General features: G+C 32.5%; 1 protein-coding gene across 1 annotated transcript in view; it reads left to right on the top strand.

Moving 5' to 3' along the window:
• LOC149805182 (uncharacterized) overlaps positions 1–19,912 on the top strand; it is a 106,905-nt gene extending 86,993 nt beyond the window's left edge. The window contains exon 20 of the mRNA XM_089948139.1: positions 5,282–19,912. Within this exon, the coding sequence (XP_089804265.1) occupies positions 5,282–5,423 (142 nt within the window). The 3' untranslated portion in view covers positions 5,424–19,912. The remainder of the gene's footprint in view (positions 1–5,281) is intronic.
• Positions 19,913–20,254: the final 342 nt, after the last annotated feature.

A 20,254-nucleotide genomic window follows, 5' to 3' on the forward strand; every position in this document is an offset into this window, starting at 1 on the left:
TATCACCAAGATCATGGACTACTGAATGAGTAAGAGTCTTGTATATTTATGAGATGATCCTGCATTAGATTGGCTGTGCTTATTGCCACTCTGAAGTAATAATTAATTCTGATCTGATTTGGAATATGATTTTGTATCATCCACTTGAAAGCAAATTCAAAAGTAGGCAAGATCAATGTTTATTAATGAGGTGGTCTTGCATCGGAGTAGCTTGTTACCATTTTTAATCTGTTGCTTGTATTATTATCATGACCATGTATGACTTGGATTATGAGACTGCATATTATGCAGTTATCTCAAACAAGAATTTTCATCAGGTTGAAAAATAGACAAAATCAACATGATACAAAATTTGGGATTATTTTATTTAGCAGGATGTGTTTTTACGATACTACTTAAGCTTGCTTAGTGAAATGTTCCCCTTTTAAGAAAAGTAAACCACTTGTTACTTATTTATAAACTCTCTGGACTAGTTTGAATAATTGATTCTAGTAATAGGCTGTGAAAAGTATTGTAACTTTGGTTTACTTAACTCTCTTCGAAGCTTACGATGTACATGATTTGCCTAATTTCTGATTAAGGAAGTTAATTGCTTGCCACAGTTGAGCTTGCTTGATTGGATATTTATAAATTTAGAGGTATTTAGAGATGATTTACTGTTTACACCAAGAACAACTCTCTTGCATTTTTAATAAATGATAATGTCAAAAACAGAGTAAAACAGATAATATCATCTCAAAAACTTATAAGTAAATAGTAAAAACTTGTAAAATCTGCATGCATGTTTAGAAGTAAATAGTTAGCACAAATTGGGCATTTGATGTATGCTCAGAAAGGCTTGCCATCCTTATTGGAAACCATTCCATATTTACATACATATTTATTTTAGAAAAATATGTACTCAGTTGTAACAAGGTTGAATCTTTGGTCTTGAATTAGGCCAACAGTTTGTTTTCCCAGTTTGTCAAGTCCACTTTAGTAGGAAGAGAGACAAATGAGTCACATAACTGCCATGCATCAACATCAGCCATTTATTAAGATTTTGGGTAAAGTTTCTCATTTGTATTTGTTTACTTTAGTGGGATGTCAGACAAAAAAGTCACTTTTTCGTTTGCGTTTGTTCTCATATACTGCTTGATAAATTCTTATCATACTTGTGTTATGTAAATTTGATTTAATTTGTATTTGATTTAATTTAATTGTTTGTTATTTTTTCTTCTTTTTTTTTCTTCTCCATTACATGCTATTGTAATTAACTTTATTTACTGGATTTAATACAGAGTTCAGTTCTGACTGATTTTTCAATATTTTTGATGTAAACAACTTTAAAGAGACATTGTATCTAATGCTGGCCTAGTTCCTGACCTTGATTTAGAAATCAGTGAGAGTTGTTGTAAACAACTTTTTTTTAAAATTGTATTATTTCAGAGTAAGATTCATAAAGTGGTATCGAGGCCATACTTGGAGTATGTGACAAATAACATGTATCAGTTAGGTTTTTCCAGACGATTGACCCACTTCTGGGCATCTGTTTTGTGTTGTAGCTAGATTCCTTATTGATATTTTGAGAAAAAAGAATCATTAGTGCCTTAACAATTGAGAGTTAAAGTGTTTTACGTTGTGACCAGTTTGGGGGCTAATTGTTTAGTTTTCTTCAATTTATTTGGATTTCAAGTTTGTTTTCCCTGGAAATACTAGTGCTCTAAATTCTTGGACAAGGACAGTTATTGAAATTTACACAGAATTCAAACACTGGAATATTATTTTCTGTGATTCAACAAAGAACTTTTGACACATCAGTACAATGCTGACCACAGCATACATCATCGCCTTCCATTTTGGATTTCATCGGGATTCATTAGGACTTTTTATTACTAGGACTTCTATTTTCTAATTCTTGGATTATTTTTGGATTTGATTCATAAAAACCACAGGTTTTTTCTTCTAATTTTTATCTTGTTTTTATAGGGAAATAAATTATTTGTTAAATAATACAAAGCTTGTTGTCTTCACTCTTTTCTTGTTACATTTTTGTAAGAGCCTAAACATATAACACTTGTCTTAAATCATTATGAAGATAAGACAGTTCATTCTGGGACATGTTTGCTTGCACCTTGAGGTCCAAATCATGGTAATAGAAAATTTGTATTTTGACTTTGTTTTAGTTTTTCATTTGCATGTATTTCCAGAGTCTCTTTGGTAGACTCATATCAATTTAGAACGAAGGATTATGAAGCTAAGACAATATATACAGTGAATTGCTTGCTTATGCCTATGACCTTTGAGTCAAAGTCAGTTTTACAAAAGGTCACATTGTTAAAATTGTGGTTACAATTGAATTATTTGCTTACATTTCCTATACCCATTAATAATATTTTAAAATAAAATTGGCACAATTTATTATGAAGCAAAAGCAGTTTCTTCAGTGATATTCTTTTACCCCCTTTAACCTTGGAGTCAATGTCAGAGTCATAGAAATGGTTCAGATTTTCATTCAGATTGTTTCATTTGCTCTATATTTCCTCACTCATTGATGGATTTTCTTCATATTTGAAGTGAATCATTAAGATGCTAAATAATTTATTCTGTGACAGATTCATTAGCCTCTTTGACCTTGTGTTCAAGGTCAGTCATAGAAAATTTTGCCACAAGTTTTAGGTTAGTTTTTTCATTTGCTTATATTTCCTAAATCCTTAAAGAATTTGATTCATACTTTGGATGAATCATTAAGCTAAGACAAAGCATTCTGCAACATGTTCACTGGTCTATTTCACCTTTAGGTCAGGGTCTTTCATTTGCTTATATTTTCTAAACCTCCTTTTGGATTTTCTTGCTACTTAGTATGATTCATTATGATGCTAAGACACATGGTTAACCTTGGTGTAAAGGTCACACAGTTGATTCAGTTGCTTTGATAATGGCTTAACATAGATCCTGACCTTCATGTTGTTTCGAACACATCTCATGGATATATTTTTACAGTCATTACATTGAATATCATTGTGTCTTACATACTTCAGATAGATTCCACAAAGTTTGTTGTTAGAACTAAAATTGAGTTTATTATCTCCTGCCTTAATCAAGAGCAGTAAAAGATTTGAATGGTTTCCAGGTTTGAGATGTCTTAAAAACTTTTATTGCCTGGTCAGATAGATTCCACAAAGTAAGTTGTTAGCGCCAAAATTGAGTTTATTATCACCCGCCATAATCAAAAACAGTGAATGATTTGAATGGTATCGAGGTTTCAGATGTCTTAAAAATTGATTACCTGGTTTGTTAACATTGATGGCAACATTTTTCATGGAAATCATTTTAATGATATGTTTCTATATTCCACCTTCCTCTCTGCATCAGTTTTGTATAAAATTTCATTTCTCTGAAGAATTCTTGATAAAGTCTTGTATCATTTAATTGTGACATTGATTGTGATAATTCCCATGTAAAATTTCAGATTTTAATCTCAACTCCTGGTATAATGATATTTTGGATAAATTCCTGTATTTTAGTCTCCCAAAGTATGTATTGTCATAATAAGTATCACATCAAATAGTACATACAGAAATCCAAAATGTCTGATTCATAAACGTATCTTAAAACAACCTAAAAATCTGTTACTGACCCATCCTCACAAACCTCCCTCCAACATTGATTTTTGAAGATAAATTCATTTGCAGATAATCCAGTTATAAAGAGACACTTCTGTTGTAATCCTGGCTTGAGTTTTTCACTTCAGCATGGTTTTGTAATTTTGTTCAATTTTTTGGGCAAAATTACATCTCAGCCAGCCATTTGCTTTGTGGAGCTGTATTATATACATAACATCGAGTTATTTCCCCTTGTGATAAAATGATTGTATCTTTCAAAACCTTGTTCATTTCTCTAATCACTCCAATATTAACTCCAAAAATGGCAGTGCATATGCAAATATACCATGTTTTTAATATTTTGCAAATTATCATAGCTCCTTTTGGTGTTTTTTTTTTAAAGGTACTTATCTCCATTTCCTTGGCAAAAAATAGCTTATAACATATTCTGTCATTAAAACAAACTAACCATTCTTCCAAGGAAATATTCACTTTAGTAGTAGAGGCTACTTCCTGCAAAGGGTTGCAATGAAGTTGGTATTTCATATTGGGCCACTTCATGCAAGTTTTCCAAAGTTCCATTGTTTACAGAACTGTGGCATATTCATAACTTACCCTATTATGATTGACAGTGCATAATCAAGCAGATGCATGAAATAAGACAAATTCTCAGGTTAAACTGGAAAATGAAAAAAGTTTTGTTTGAACTAATTATAAAGACAACTTCATACAAATTCTACATTTTTTTAAACGAAGTATTCCTATTATTTTGGCTTTGGAGTTATTACATGTACATGTGTCATGTTTACATGTTTGAAAGAGATGTTACGTGGTTAATCATATAAATCAAGTACCATCTTTACTCATTATTGGGGCCCCGAGTGGCTGAGTGGTCTAAAGTGCTGTCCGTCACGGATCAATGCCTTCTCACCTCTGTCTGCATGGGTTTTAGTTTTGGACTCGGCCAATGTGGAAATGTGAGAAAGCCTGCCAGTAGCTTCTCGTGGGTCAGTGGTTCTTTCTGGGGTTTTCCCGGGTTCTTCCTCCACCATTAATACTGGCGCTATGTATAGCCTATCTTGTGCTGAAAAAGGCGTTAAAACCCTACAACAACAACTTTACTCATTATTAAGACAAGTTAAACTGCTAACTTTTCATACCCTGATCTGCCATCCCATAATGTGTTAGCAGATCTGTCTGTGCAGTTTGTTAGGAGTAATCAGTAGAACAAACATAGACCCTGATCTGCAAGCACATTATGCTATGGCAGATCAGTTTCATTGCTGCTGTAGTTTGACTCAACTTATAACCAAATACATGTATATGCAGCATCATATGACCCAGAAATAGGTAAAAGAATTGGCAATTCAGTTTTGGGATTAAAGGTAAAATCCCATGGCTTGTCATAAACCAAATCAGGATTTGAAGTATTAGATAAGTAATCTAATAGTAGGCACTGAAAAGAAATCTTTTGAAATTGGTCTTAAACCTAATGCTTTGACGACAGGTACTAGTTTTATTGCATTATCTGCTTGTACATGTGTTGATACATCTTTATTAGGTAAGTACAGGTTCAGTTTACCTATTTCTTCTCAAAGCTCCAAGTTGGCATGTACATATATTACTTAAAAAGCTGTTTTGATGTGAAATAATGTGTACGCTAGAAGCTTAATGTAAGTATTTGCCTCTCTTTCCAGAGTGTTTTTCAAGGTGAAAAGTCGTAGTGCTCACATGAAGATACATCGTGAAAATGAAAAGAAAAAAGACAATGTAAACACCACAAAGGCTCCAGGGATCTCATCCAATTTGACTGAAAATGATGTATCTCAAAATGGCTGAACTTAAATGGTGCTGTATTTTTTTCATAGGAAAATGTCTTTTTAATGTTTTTGTATGAAAATTATGGAAAAATGTCTTATTAATGTATTTGTTTGAAAATTTTGTACATAAAATGTACAATGCTTTAAAGGCAGCTGATTGTCAGAATTGTCCTGTATGTTGTTTCTTATGTTATAGACGTGTGTATTTGATACATTGTACATTGTTTAGCATTCTAAAGCATGCTCATTTACTGTTTTTACAAATAGTATGGAAAATAATCACAATTTTTTAAAAGTTGTCATATTCAGTAATATATTTTGTGTAATAGAGAAGCTATCATATCAATTCTGTCTTTTTTGATTAATTGTATGAGCAATATATTGCTTGCACATTGTATGTACATGGCTACATAACATCTAATGAAATGTATTGAAGACCAGACAACTTGAAAAGAAACGTTTTTATTTCTGAGCATACCAGAGGTGTGCATTGATATTTAGGTACAGTCTGGACAGTGATTGCTACAAGACGAATACTGTTAAACCAAAAGTAAAAAATATATGGTCAGAATTGTACCTCCATTTAAAAACTTGCAAAAAAGTCCAACCATCGTATCCTTTATTGAAGAAATAAATTCAGATTAAAGTCTTTTGCCCAGGGTGAGATGCACATTTGATAAAAACAAGTTTGTAATAATAGAGCAGTAATATTCCCATTAAATGATGACTAGTTTCAGAAGTAGAAAAAGTGTAACCAGGCATTTAAAAAGAAAAATAACTAACATGATTTCTATTTTGTCTAACAAATTAGAAGTAGGTTCAAAATAATTTTGTTGCATTTGTTTGTGTATTTATTTTTGTTATTATCTCCATATGTGGTCAGAATGTCAGTTGTTCAAGATGAGCAGCTAATTTGTGCTACAATTATTTCTTTTTCAAGCTTCAAGTTAAACCAACTAGTGATGGAAAACTGAACCAAATATTGAACCTTTCTGTAAGAATGCTCTTGAGGATTATATACTGAACAGGGTGAAACAAAGCAGTTTTCTTCCCAAAGAAAGATGACCTAGTTTGTATAAATGAGGCCCACAGTTATTAAATAGCAAAAAATGTTCTTTGCTTTGTCCTGAATAGGTCCTAGAAAAGCATCTAACACATTTTGTTTATGTTGAATTCTTTTCCCAATAGCTCTATTCCACCTATGGAAACCTTTTGAAAATGAGTTGAAAAGCAAGTATCTTAAGAAGGTTATTGAAAAGACTGAATTAAAATAAATCCCAGTAGAATTTGCATAAGTTAGAACTACAAGCCAGAATACACTTACAGATGACTACAGTGGTTTACAGTTTATATACAGATGAATCATGATGCGGACTGAAATGTTGAATGAAACTTGTATATTTCATGCTTCAGAGATTTGCATCAGGTTTTGTGTATAGCATGGTTTGTTATACTGTGTTGCAGTCCATCTTTATTGTCATTGGTGGTTTTCTTGTTGACATGTTCTAATTTAAAATTTTGGCCAGTAATCTTTTGGGGTACAATTATAAAGCAGTTTCGATCTTAGGGATTGACAATATCTGTCCATCCATCCAGCTAGTATCAACACTCAGGGCATATATGCCAACCATTACACTTTTGGCATAATCGTGCTTTGTTTTCACTAGATTAATTTTTACTCTAGACTGTATATGGATTATGCTTTTTATGGTACATTAAAATATAAAATCAAAATAAAGCAATGTTGTTTTTGTAATCTGTATTATCATATCTTTAAGTCCGCTCAATTAAATTTAAGAATATTCTTAAAAAGGTGACTGCTGTATAAGAATAGCATAAGAGTACTTTCCTTATTTACTGTATATAGCAACTGCATATGACCCATTTCCAAGAAAACATGGGTTTCTTCCAATGTGAGCTATGCCTAACAGATTCATTATATTGATAAACTAGTTAGCGGACCAGTCTATACTTTTAAAGAAAATGGTGCCAGATGTTAAGCGAAACACTTTATGATGTTATACGAGGGAAAATGTTAAAGCAGATGAATTTTTTCAAATTTGAAAACAAGTCAGATCAGGGAAAAGGCCAAATCAACACCACTTGACAAACTTTAAATGAAGAGTAATGTAATAGAGCACTCTGAGCACATGATCATGCTCATTGCAGAATTACATTTCATGATCATTAATCAAAAGTTACATGTGTTTACTAATTAAAGTAAGTGCTGAATATAAATAATTTTTCAGTATATTTCATGTTTGTATTCTGGCTTTAATCCATTCATTTGGATTTTGCCCTTGGTGACAAGAAAGTTGACTTGTGGCAGAATCAGGTTTGTTGTAAAAATGTTTTTTTTTTTTCTTCATACAAACTGTAATTCTGCAATGTAATATATATGTATTAAAAAAATTTACACCCAAATTATGCTTTTTTGCCACTTATAATAGCAATAATTACACTTATACCTCTCAGGGTGTTGGCAGAGTGTGCAATTTGGTCATTTTCAGACACTTTTACTCGCAGAACTCCATAAGCACTTTATCAGTATAACTTGTTAGTAAAAGCTGTGTCACATCTAGTTTGTGTGATCAGCTAATAGTGCTTACTCAAGAAAAATGATAAGTTTTTAATCAGTGAACTATACTGATTATGCTTTTATTATGTACCTTTAAAAAATTGACATTTATTATAAATATCGAAACTACTTTTTACTGTAAGAAGGTTATTAATTGGTGAGTCACCTCATAATGATACAAATATTCTGTTTCTGAATAAACTACATGTCATGAATGTGTTTATATTGGATTTACTCCGTATCAGTCATTTCAATCCCTCCATTGTTTTGGGGAATATTGTGGATACAGATGATACATTTCGCCATGATCTCATGTGAAAGCTATGTTTTTTAATGTTGCCAGAAAGACTGATGGGCTTTCATTATTGCTTTTGTACTGAGTATAGTTATGCTTGTGTCAGTTCTATAGCTAATGTTACACTTAGTAAGATTGGGGTAGAGGTAATTCATCGGACGTCAGAAAGTAGGTTTTTTTATTGAAGTAATTCAGAATGGGAAAATGCTAGTAGTTGTATCAGATTGGTATAAAATAATTGGTTGGAGCTGTTATCATTTATAGGTAATATAAGATCATTTTTAGAATGTTATGTGGAGTACTACACCTTGCAGTGAAAATCAGGTCACTGTGACCTGACCTTTACATTGAGCTCAATTTCTAAGGCATTTTTGCCCATGGATTTACATGACATGGTTTGTAATTGTATAATGATGAGTACAACAGCCATTAGCAACAACTAGTTCACTGTAACTTGTAATTCACGGTTCATCAGCATTTTGCTTAACTTTGCTTTTGAGCTCGGTTTCTCAAGGTTTGTGTTTAGATAATTTTCTCAAACACCCGTACTCGTTGACTTTCATTGAAAGTTTGAGATGTTGCATTTTATATAGCTCGTTGTCTCTTGTATTGTTTTAAATATTTTCATCGTGTTTTGTCCTTGGCAAAATTTGACAACTAAATTCGGTTATTTTCCCATCACCGTACCTAGCTTAAACAGAATATAAAAGTCACTTCACCTGAAGTTGTAAAGTTCAGCATATATCCAGATTTTTAATCTTTGAGTCACAAAAGTTGTCAGATTTAAAGAAACCAAATAGCACCTCTTGAGAAAAAAAAGAATTTACAGTATTATAGTTTGCTGTTTGGCCATACTGCTGTTGATGGTTTCTTGTAGTGTATATGTTAGAGTTCATGTTCTTGTTGCTTGACCTTTCTTTTATTGGTTAGGCTTAACAGGGACTTCTTTCCTGCTGATTATGGTCATCTGAGTAAATAAATAAAAATTGACAATTACCATTTGCATAATTTGACAACTCTAAAATGAAATGAATTTTGATTCCTCATTCAATCTCTTAAAATCAACCACTGGATAAAAATTTTATATCTATGCATTTGATGCTTTCATGATTTGTCATGAATTTGTTCTGAGTCTGATATTCTTACACTACTTTTGCTGTACTTAAACTTGTTTTGGACCCCTTTAATCAAAAAATTCTCAATAACCCTGTGGCAAGTACATCAGTGAAATAAAAAAAACCTAAACTCATTTCAATCATGTTTGCCTTGTATAGATATATAGTGTGTTCTTCCAATCGATTTTTATTTTGATTATAATGTTTAATTCAAATATTGAAAGATTTTAGATTATTATCTAATTACTGCATGATCTGTAATCTCTTTTATCGTACTTTTGCATGTTCATTTGCTTGCACTTTAAATTAAAGCAAGGTTCCTGTGACCAAAGACAAAATATGTAGAAAAGCCAATAACCCATTCCAGATTTGTAATTTGTTTCTGATTAATTTTGCATTGTTAGGTCTTCAGAATTTGTTTATATTCATTCCTTCATCATCAAGGACAGAAGTGAAGTGATATCTGTTTTCCTCCAATGGGTGTCATTTACAACTGCTGTTGCAGTTATTTCCATCTTCAAGCTTGAAAATGACTTGAGATTTATTGCTAAGGTACCATCATTTTTAAGTTATGGATGTTAATTTTCTATTTCAGTTTACTTTTTTAATGGATGTTTGACCATTTAAATATACATGGCACCCAGGGAAGGCACTTTTTAAAAATTATATGTCCGGGTGCTCTGATTACTCAAGAAGTTCTTATGAAAAAGATATAAAATTCTAAATTGTATCTTTGGGTAACTAATCCACATTAAAAATGCCTTCACTGTTTCAAAGTACATCTTACTGGAACATCCCTGATGTTGTCTTAGTACATTATAGGAGAATTTTGTCCTTTTATTTGTTCATAATTGTCTCACTTTATTTAGTACTGTTTATATGAAGATATCCACATTTGACCTGATGTTATTATTACTGTTTACTACTGTAAGAAAAAATCATGAGATTTACAAAGTCAGATTTATATACTGTTGCATACTGCAAAAGCAGATTGTTGTCTTGATTTGTTGTTTTACCTCGGCAAAGGCTAAACGGTTTTGTTTCTGTGCTGTGTACCTAGCATCTGCAACTATTTTTACTTTTTCTTCTCCCAGTAAATATGCATATACCATTTATTTGCATCTGGTACATGCATTAGATAATCTGTCAAAAATGGAATTATATGGTCATTGAATGAACGAACTTCATTGATTATTTTTTGTTTTGTGATAGCTTCACACTCTCAGATTTGGATTTCTCATCTATGTCTATTGTTTTATTTGGATAGCCATGGGTCGCTTTTTGTATGGCACATTTTTCAGGGTGCCTTTGTCAGTATTGCTCATCTTTTTACAAGGTTATACAAGCTAGCATGGACATCAGGCTTCCAAGTCTTGTTTTTTAAGCAAAAGTTTTAAATCATGGTCAACCGGTACAGTAAGCAACATGTCAGGAGGATCACTGCTAATGCAGTGATAGCCAGTACAGTGTGTGTGGGGTTATTTTTTTCTTTGTCTTAAACTTCTATTTTTCTCCAAGCTTTATTTTCTCAGTTTAAGCTAAAATGTTTTGGTTCTAATGAAAGGTTGGTTATGTTAACTTTGCATAGTCTGTCAAAAGGTTCCTTCTCTAAAAAATCTTTGTGCATACTTAAATTGTAATAGAGCTCTCAAAGTACCAAATTACAGAAATTTTATGTCACGGGAAGTTTTTGCTACAAACTCTGTTGTGTGTATGTCTTTCTCTCTCCCTCTCTCTCTCTCTCTTTTTATATATATATATATATATATATATATATATATATATATATATATATATATATATATATATATATATATATCATCAGCACAGTGCTGGCTTTTGTGTGCCAATGAATTGTAGGTAATTTAACAGTTGCAGTCACATGCAAAACTAAAGATAAAGGCAAAATAAGGTAAATTTTTTTAAATACAATGTCATTTTTTATTTATTTAACCAAACTTTTTTAAAGGGACCATTGTGAACTGTATCTTAGACCAGGATATGCTCCACAAAAGACTGGAATAAAATTCTGTCATATTAATTACTGTTATTTTACCTGCATTTATGAACATTTTTAAACTGGTTACTTTTTATTCTTGAACATTTTAGAATTGTATTGTCGTCTATCTTTGGCAGACTTTTTAAATATTTTGTCATCAGAATTTGTCATTTTCTTCAGACTTGAATATATCCACAGTTACTGATTTTATTCATGGTGTTTCTGTATCATAAATGCTGACTTACTTGTATGCTGCAGTTTTCAGAGTTGATATTTTCAGTTTGCTATCATTTTCAGTAAATTGTTACACAGTTGTAATTTAAATTTTTCTACCAGTAATTTACTTGATATCATTAAGCCGAAAAAGACAAACTATATGTATGATTTACTTCATTAAAAGGTGGAATCATTATAAGTCAGTATAATCTCTGGTTCCAGTAGGAAGCACTATAATGGGAGAGTACTGTTTTATGAAACAATATTGTCATATTATAATCCATGTTTAAGATGCCCAGTTGGCATCGACTCAGATCAGCTCTCACATACTGCAATGGCAGATCATAGTCTTTGTTAAATGTTTTACTGACAATTTTTCATATGAAAGCAATGATCTGGGACTATGCTTCATGTATTGGATCCATGTTATATGCTGCTAAAAACAGTACACTACAACTGTAATTGATGATTTTGTAATGTTGTGTTTTTCATCTCGTTGAACATATGATCTTATTGGCTTTACTTGTTAACACTGTAGAGACTACTACTGGTCAGACTTTGTTAAATGCCTGCCGTAAAGCAGAGCATGTTATGTTACAGTGCCATTCATGACTGGTACCAGTTTGGTTTCCTCATGCACCAGTCAATGTTTAGGTCAAAAGATCAGAATTCTAAATTGCATCATTGGGTGACTACTCATTTAAAGCCTTCCCAGAGATCCATGTATTTTTTTTACAGGAATAGCCCTTGGATCTTTTGTTATTTTGGACAATGAGATATTAGTACCACTTCCTTCTCCTGCCAGTGACATGGCATCTTCCTATACAGTGATATGATTTTGTGTCAAAGCAAGATGGCCTTGAGCAAAATTCTTGTGAAAGTCAAAGGGAAATTATCATTTACATATACCATTTGATCTCTGTAATTGGTAGTAACAATTCCGTATAATTCATTTTGAATTGTGTTCTTTTGTAGATAAGAAACTCTGGATGATATGGAGTAATACTAACACTGATTGAATGTTGTGATATTAATTTGTTGAAACAAAAACATTAATAGGAGAAGTGGTGAGATTTTTTTTTCTCAATTTTATATACATAGTTTGTATAACATGTAATTGTAATTATCAAACAGTTTGCTGTGTGAAATTGCTGCTTCTGCCTGTGTTATGTACATTTATGCACATGCTATATTGAGAATATACACAACAGTGTTCAAGATAGATGTGTTTTCCAGATTTATTATCATTGTAGCCATGTACAAATATAATGCATACTCATTTGCTGATTGTCAATATATTGGTTACATGCTTTGTTATCTTTTCTGTCTCCATGAATGCATATTTCTACTACATAAATCATTTAGTTTCTGAAATTATTTGTAAGAATAAATGTATAATATGTTTACAAATACCTTATTTTGGGACTGATCGCTTTGACGTGTTGAATTATGTAACTTTCTAGAACTTTAATATTTTTACATAGCTAAGGGTCCAAGCAATCCAGAATCATTAAAAGTTATTTAGGTTGGTATGCATTTTCATTTGCAGAATATCTTTCCTCAATTAAGGGTCATGACACAGAAGAATATGGAGAAAACTTGCCCTGTTGTTAATTGCCCCCAAAAATAATAGCATAATTCTTGTTTCAAAATTCATCAGATTTGCACAGGTTGAAGATCATAGACTTTTCAAACGCATGAGGAAATGGGTATGTTGATGAGTGAATTATCTTAAGCATGACACATTGAGATCACATTGGTTTTGCACAACAGACAGTCAATTTATAGTAGGTAGTAAATCAATAAAGATTTTCCAAGGTCTTGTATACTTTTTCTAAACTTTATAATTCTCTTTCACATAACCATTACTGCAGTTATTGAAATTGGATAAGAATTCTTTTGTCTAAATATTTAAAACAGAAATTTTGCAGTTGCATCATTTTACATCCAGTCTCCTCTCTGATTTCATAGTGCTACAATCAACCAAAATAAAATATGGAGTCATAATATAATGATAACATCATTTTGAACTGCACTGTAAGCATTGATTTTACAAAAGCAGGCTACCTTAAATTTGTAGATATGCCCTCTACTTCAAGTAGCATGGACCCTGATGTAAAGGCATATTTTCTGACAGCAGGTCTTGTTCTAAACTATTGCATGGGTGGTAATATACAGGTGTAATAATTTATTTGGAATTTGTTGATATTCATGGACATTCCAGACCTGCCAACCCATTAGATTTTGCAGTAAGTCTTATGGAAAGGACCCTTTAAAATATGGACTTGTTGAATAAGAACACATATTATGGAAATATGATTGTTTGCGGTAAAATCTGGATACTTGCTTGGCCATGTTTGATTCAAATCCAGTTTTCATATTAGATTCAGTTGAATACTTTAGACTTTTTTTTTTTGTTTTGTTAAAGAATGGCATCCAATAAGCAACATGTCTGGATGAATGGGACGATAAACCTTGTACATTTTTTAATAGTACAGAAGAATAACAGTGATTATTCAAATTCTTGTGGGAAAAGTCAGGAAGGGCAATAATTAACATTTAGTGGATATGTGTTGATCTGAGTGTGCCACATGGCAGGAAAGATGTTTGCCATTGCCACAGCCAATGTGAAATTTTTTAAGGATTATGTCAAATTGAGAGTTATCAAGAAGCCATTGAGCTCCTTAGGGTTTGAAATTGCAGTTTGTGCAACTGTACTGAAGTAATTAAGGTCCAAGTAAACTTGACAAAATTTTTAAGAGTTGAACATGTTTTCTCCCACAGCATCGGTCTTGAATCACACTTCTTGACTTTTAAATGCATGTTTTCCAGCTTTGCAGTAGCAGTACTGATATTTTGTTATACCTTACTGAAAACTAGTCCAACTTGCAGAAAACATATGACTGCCTTAATGAGAAGGTCTTGTCAGGATTGGCAGGTTTGACAGTCACTATCTCTCTATTCAGAATATTGTAGGTAAACCATATAAAATAACATACAAGAACAAGATTTAGGCAAAAGGAGAAGAGTTGTTGCTCTGAATTCTGTTGACATTCTCATTGGGCTAAACAGCAATATCATTATTTTTAGATTTTGTGTCTGGTTAATATGCCTTTATTAGACGAAATGATTTATTTAGTATCTTTAATGTGTATTTAAAGTAAATTGTATGCTTTGTGGAAATATGCAGAACCACTTGAGAATTTGAGTATATTTGTTATGCATAATTTTGTTTGCAATACCAATGACATGCTAATCATGTACATTTATGTTTCACTTCTTGCATAAACAGTCCCGAGACATGATGTTGTAGATTCCTTATGAATGTTTTATTTGTTCATTAATGGCAGTGCTCAAGTCATTTTACTTCTACTGAACTTTCTGCCAACACCCTTGGGATAGTTATTACTTATCTGCTGCTGAACCAAGAGTGTTGGTGAAAATGTCATTCAGTGAATTAGATATTATTGCACAGTATGGATTTCATCTTGTAATTTTATTTTATAGCTTGCAAGAATTTTTATCAAAATATGTCATGAAAATAGTCCTGCACTAGCTGGTGATTCCCTAATGAATATCATGTGGCACCGGTGCAAACAGTTGATTTGAGACCCTTCTATGTCTACAATACAGATTTAAATTTGATGGGAAGAAAAAAAAGTATTGAAATAACTGCTGTTTGCCAGTACTTAATTAAATGTAGCTTTAATAACGTTTTTCATTTTTGTGCATTTTTAAATGCCAAAAAGTGAATATTAACAAAAATGAACAGGTCTTTGCCATCATTGTCACCATTAAATGACAAATAAATAACACTTTCATTTGTTTAGATATGTATTATAGTCCGTAAATAAAACTCATATACCCATTAGTATGAAAGTAAATTAGTACAAGTGAATTATAAATTGTGAATGCATACGTGCACATATGCTGTAGGTTCCAAAACATTTAATTCCATCACCAAATGAGTTGATTTTATGATTTCTCTTCATAGCTTTAAAGAAGGGGTGTTACATGTATGTATGTATGCATGCATGCATGCATGACCACTCCAGTGGCCTAGTGGTTAGAGCATCCACTCCAGATGCGGGAGGCTGTGGGTTTGAACCCCTACTGAGTCATACCAAAAACTTACAGAAATGGTACTAGCAGCTGCCTCGCTAGGCGCTCAGCATTAAGAGATTAGTGTTAGGACCGTTCGGCCTGGTGTCAGGATAATGTGACTGGGTGGGACATCATGCTACATATCTGCAGCATGATGCCCCAGTGCTAGACATCACTATAACTGCCACACTGCAGACATTGTAGCGATATGACTGAAAAATTGTTAAAGCTACGTTCAAAATCCAAATCGCACACACGCATGCTTGCATGTATTATTAGAATGTACATACATGTATATAAAGTCCATATAAATTGGGGTCATATTCCTCTATACACTCTCTCTCTCTCTCTGATTTTGGCTATTTAGTGTATATATTCAGATAAATAAACAAGTAATAGAGTTTCAAAACTTGTAGCCATTGATGAACAACTATATATTATTTATATTGTCCTTAAATTGGAAATTCATCAAGGAAGAATGATTTATTCAATTCAGATTATTGTGGTTCTGTTAATTTTTTTTCTTTTCTTCCGTTGATTGATTTATTATTTTTTGTTGTAGGGTTTAACACCATTTTTCAGCAAAAGATAGGCTATACATGGCAGCCAGTATAAATGGTGGAGGAAGAACCAGGGAAAACCCCAGAAAAACCACCGACCCACGAGAGGCTACTGGCAAACTTTCTCGCATACCCACATTGGCCAAGCCTGAGACTCAGACCCACGCAGACAGAGGTGAGATGGCAATGATCTGTAATGGTGAGCGCTTTAGATCTCTCGGCTACTTGGGGCCCCAATTTATTATTTGTAATTGTGTTGTCAATATAATATTTATTTTTTAATTGATTGATTGATTACTTGTTTATTAGCTATTTAAAATTCAACATACTTATCCTTTGTTTTCCATCCTCAAGCCCTGCTACCTACCTACTCCATGGGAACACAGAGATGAAGATAAGGACTACTTTGCCCTAATACATACTATAAGAGGCAGCTAATGGAGGCAACCTTTTTGCTCGAGATGTGTCCTAAAATGAACATCATATTCTGAATGTCCTGAAATTATTTTAATTTTAAGGATTTTACTCTTTTTGGCCTTTAGTTTTGTTTTGATTGCCGTTATCTGATGCCTACATTTTCTTGGCACTATAAAGCCAGAACTGAACCTTATACATGCATGCCTGCTTTGCTCCACAAAGTCACCTTCTTATTTGTGGAAAATTTACTTCGCGATTATCTATCTGTGCATATAGATATCTCCTCAAATTGAAATATAATCTCGTAACCTGGATTGTTCAGTCTCAAAACAATAACAGAATATTGGATGCAGGAAATATTATTACTAAAGAAAGATTGTCTGACCCAGTCTCAGATCTAAGGTGATTGTCAAAGGTTTCATTGTGTATTTATCATATTTAATCAGATATTTCAAATCATTCAGATTGCATTAACTTCTAATTTTATTTGATTTGGTCTAGCCATTTTTCTATAAACACTTTATATAGTCAGTATTATACTGCACATCTTTTGATAATTATATGGTTCTTAAGAGAATTTCTTTTGCACTTTCATGGATAATGAACACTGATTTATGGACAGGACTATTAGGTCATGACTGATACAGTGAAATATGGAGACTAAATGGTTATTTGTATCGGTGTCACATGACATGCCCAAGGGAACAGCCCAGTGTAAATCTATTGAGTTTTATCCTGGACACAGTGAAATGTCTTGAGTTTGATAATTGCTCCACCTTCTTATACTCAATGATTGTGTGGTTCCTTCCACAAGTGAAAATGAGATACTCAAGTCAAAATGAGATGCACACATTGAACATTGTTTTTGGGTTGTAATGGTCTTTTTAACACTTTCCTTATCACAGCATTTTCTTTCAACTTAAGGAAAGGTTTGGCTGTTAGGATAACTTAGAAGGGTCAGAATGGTTCAATAAAGAATACAGGATTGATAACGGATGTGCCATTCCAATTGTACAGCTACATGAAAACCAAGTCTTAATATATGAAGAAGAGAGAAAGGCTCTGATGTATTGATGGCACAGAGTGTTTTTCATTTTAAAAAAATGTACATGAATTGTTAGCATTCCTGTTACAAGGTCTTTGAGCGATTTTAAGATACGTTGCGTTTCAAATCAACATAGCACCAAAGAAGATAATACATGATTTGTCTGTTTTCATCATTTTGCATTCAGAACTTGAACAGTTGTTTTATTTAGATTGGTTTATTTATGTTTAACAATACATGAACAGATGCAAGGTTATATCAAGCTGGGGTAATTGAAGTTTAGTACATTGTCCAGAGACATGCCAGCTGGTCTTGGCATGTAGTATATAAAAGAGCATGGCTTTAGGAGTATATATAACCTATTACAACAGCTGTATGTTAAAATCATACCATCCAGATGACATTTTTCACATAGGGCAGGCTTTAATTGCTCAAAATTCACAACTAGCTTAGCACTAGAGCAGTGCAGATCACGAGTAAAATATTGGGAGCAAAGGACACTAGAAACAAGTGTATACTCCATGTGACAGGCAGTATAAGTGCTGTATGTACTGTACTCCATGTGCTGAGCACTATAAGTATTATGTGTCCTATACTGCATGTGACAGGGAGTATAGTGAAAGAGTATAAGTGTTATTTGTACTATACTGCATGTAACACAGTATAAGTGTTATGTGCCCTATACTTCATGTGACGGGGAGTATAAGTGTTATGTTTCCTATACTCCCATGTGATAGAGAGTACAAGTATTATGTGTTCTTTAATATTTTTTTGTTTTATTGTCATGCTTGTGAAAGGCGAGACAGTTGTCACTTTTCCTGTGTCACTTTATTTATGTCGGTGTTAATGTTCTATATTTAAGTGTTTGAAAATCTTAAATCTGCCACATCACTAGCTGTATTCATCTGAAATATTGCTAGAATGTTATTGTACAATTATGTCTACAAACTTCTACACTGATTTGTTTGGAGTTCTGTCTTGCCTATGTAAGCAGCATTATTCACATATGGGACACCCTGTTTAGCAGGACATTTGTTATGCATTATTTGTAATTTTTATTGTAAAAAGTTTTTATGAATAAAATCTTCCTTAAAAGTTAGTCAACTCAGACTCACTTTTGCTTGCCTATGGTCATAAGTTAACTTTGTTCCATGTCACTGTGGAATGAAACTATAAACATTGCTTGGCTAGCGAAGACAGATCAGGAAATACAATTTGAGACTATTTCTTTGTTGCAGATTAGCTAAAGAACGATTAGAAATTTCTTGCTATGTTCTATAATTGCATGGTATTTCACACATGATTTTGGCATGGTTTTCTAATCATTTCATATAAACTCCAATAGTGCATATTAATATTTGTAACTTTTCAATCAATTTAATAAATTATGATGCAGTGAAAGAGTAGAAATTGTATTCATTTTCAGTCTGATTTAAAGCAAGTGTTAACGTGTATTAAATAAATGACAATAATATCTTTGTGTTGTTAGAAATGTATATATACATATATAGGGCATGAACATCGGCATCCTTTGGGTATTGATAAATAGCACATTACAAGGGGTCACAGTGATGCATGTTTGACCATTGTATTGCAGGTTCATATTTTAATGCTTATCCCGTGTATCAAAGATGGCTTCTTATGTACTTTGCTGACCTCAGTAAATTACAATGACATTACACATTGTAGGACCTTCCAGTGTACGCTGTTGACATTTTTTTTCTTCTTCACAGATATATCCATCTTTGTTTTGCTTGTCTGTAGATTGTAATGATTTTTAGTCATTTTTGGTTGTGATGAATAAATCATGGTCTTGTAGGTAAAGAATGTTAATATTTTAGATAGTCATCCCGATGAAATCTTTTTAATCATCAAGTTAAAGCTTTTAATGTGAATTTATCTTCTTTTTTAATGAGCTATGATAGTGTATCTAAATCTTAGAGTGCATATTTTTATATCCATTATCGTGTCTTTTTAGCAAATTTTATTGTGATTTTAACATAACTTTTACTTACCTTGATTTTTGCTCCACATTTCATTTTTATAGAACTTCATAGTTAAACAATTTATCATGCTCTTAAACATCATCATTTTTCCCTTCCACTTGTACTGGCAAATCTTTCCAGTCATCCGTATTTCTTATTACTCATTCTCTTCGATTAAAAATGCTCAAAATGTACATATATTCGGTGTTTTCTTTTTCCAGTTTATTGCAAAGCTTGACATAACTCACTTTTTCATCCATTTACATGTTCATATGTCCAACCATTCACACCCAAGATTAACATACAATTTAATGTTCCTTTTGTTTCAATAAGTTTTTGTTCCATCCTCTTTGGATTTGGATGGCATGTATTCTGGGTAAAAGAAACCTAATGGTTATGGGGTCAAGAAATGAAAGGTCATGTCACAGTGACCTGAAAAAGAAAATGTTTCCAAAAGATAGATAAATTTGTGTTTAGCCAATATACAGTCACCAATTCATACATGGTTTTGACCACAGCAGCTCAATTGGTAATGC

The sequence above is a fragment of the Sinohyriopsis cumingii genome, chromosome 2, assembly GCF_028554795.1.
Source record: "Sinohyriopsis cumingii isolate HCF-2022 chromosome 2, ASM2855479v2, whole genome shotgun sequence".
In the NCBI taxonomy this organism is placed as follows: Eukaryota; Metazoa; Mollusca; class Bivalvia; order Unionida; family Unionidae; genus Sinohyriopsis; species Sinohyriopsis cumingii.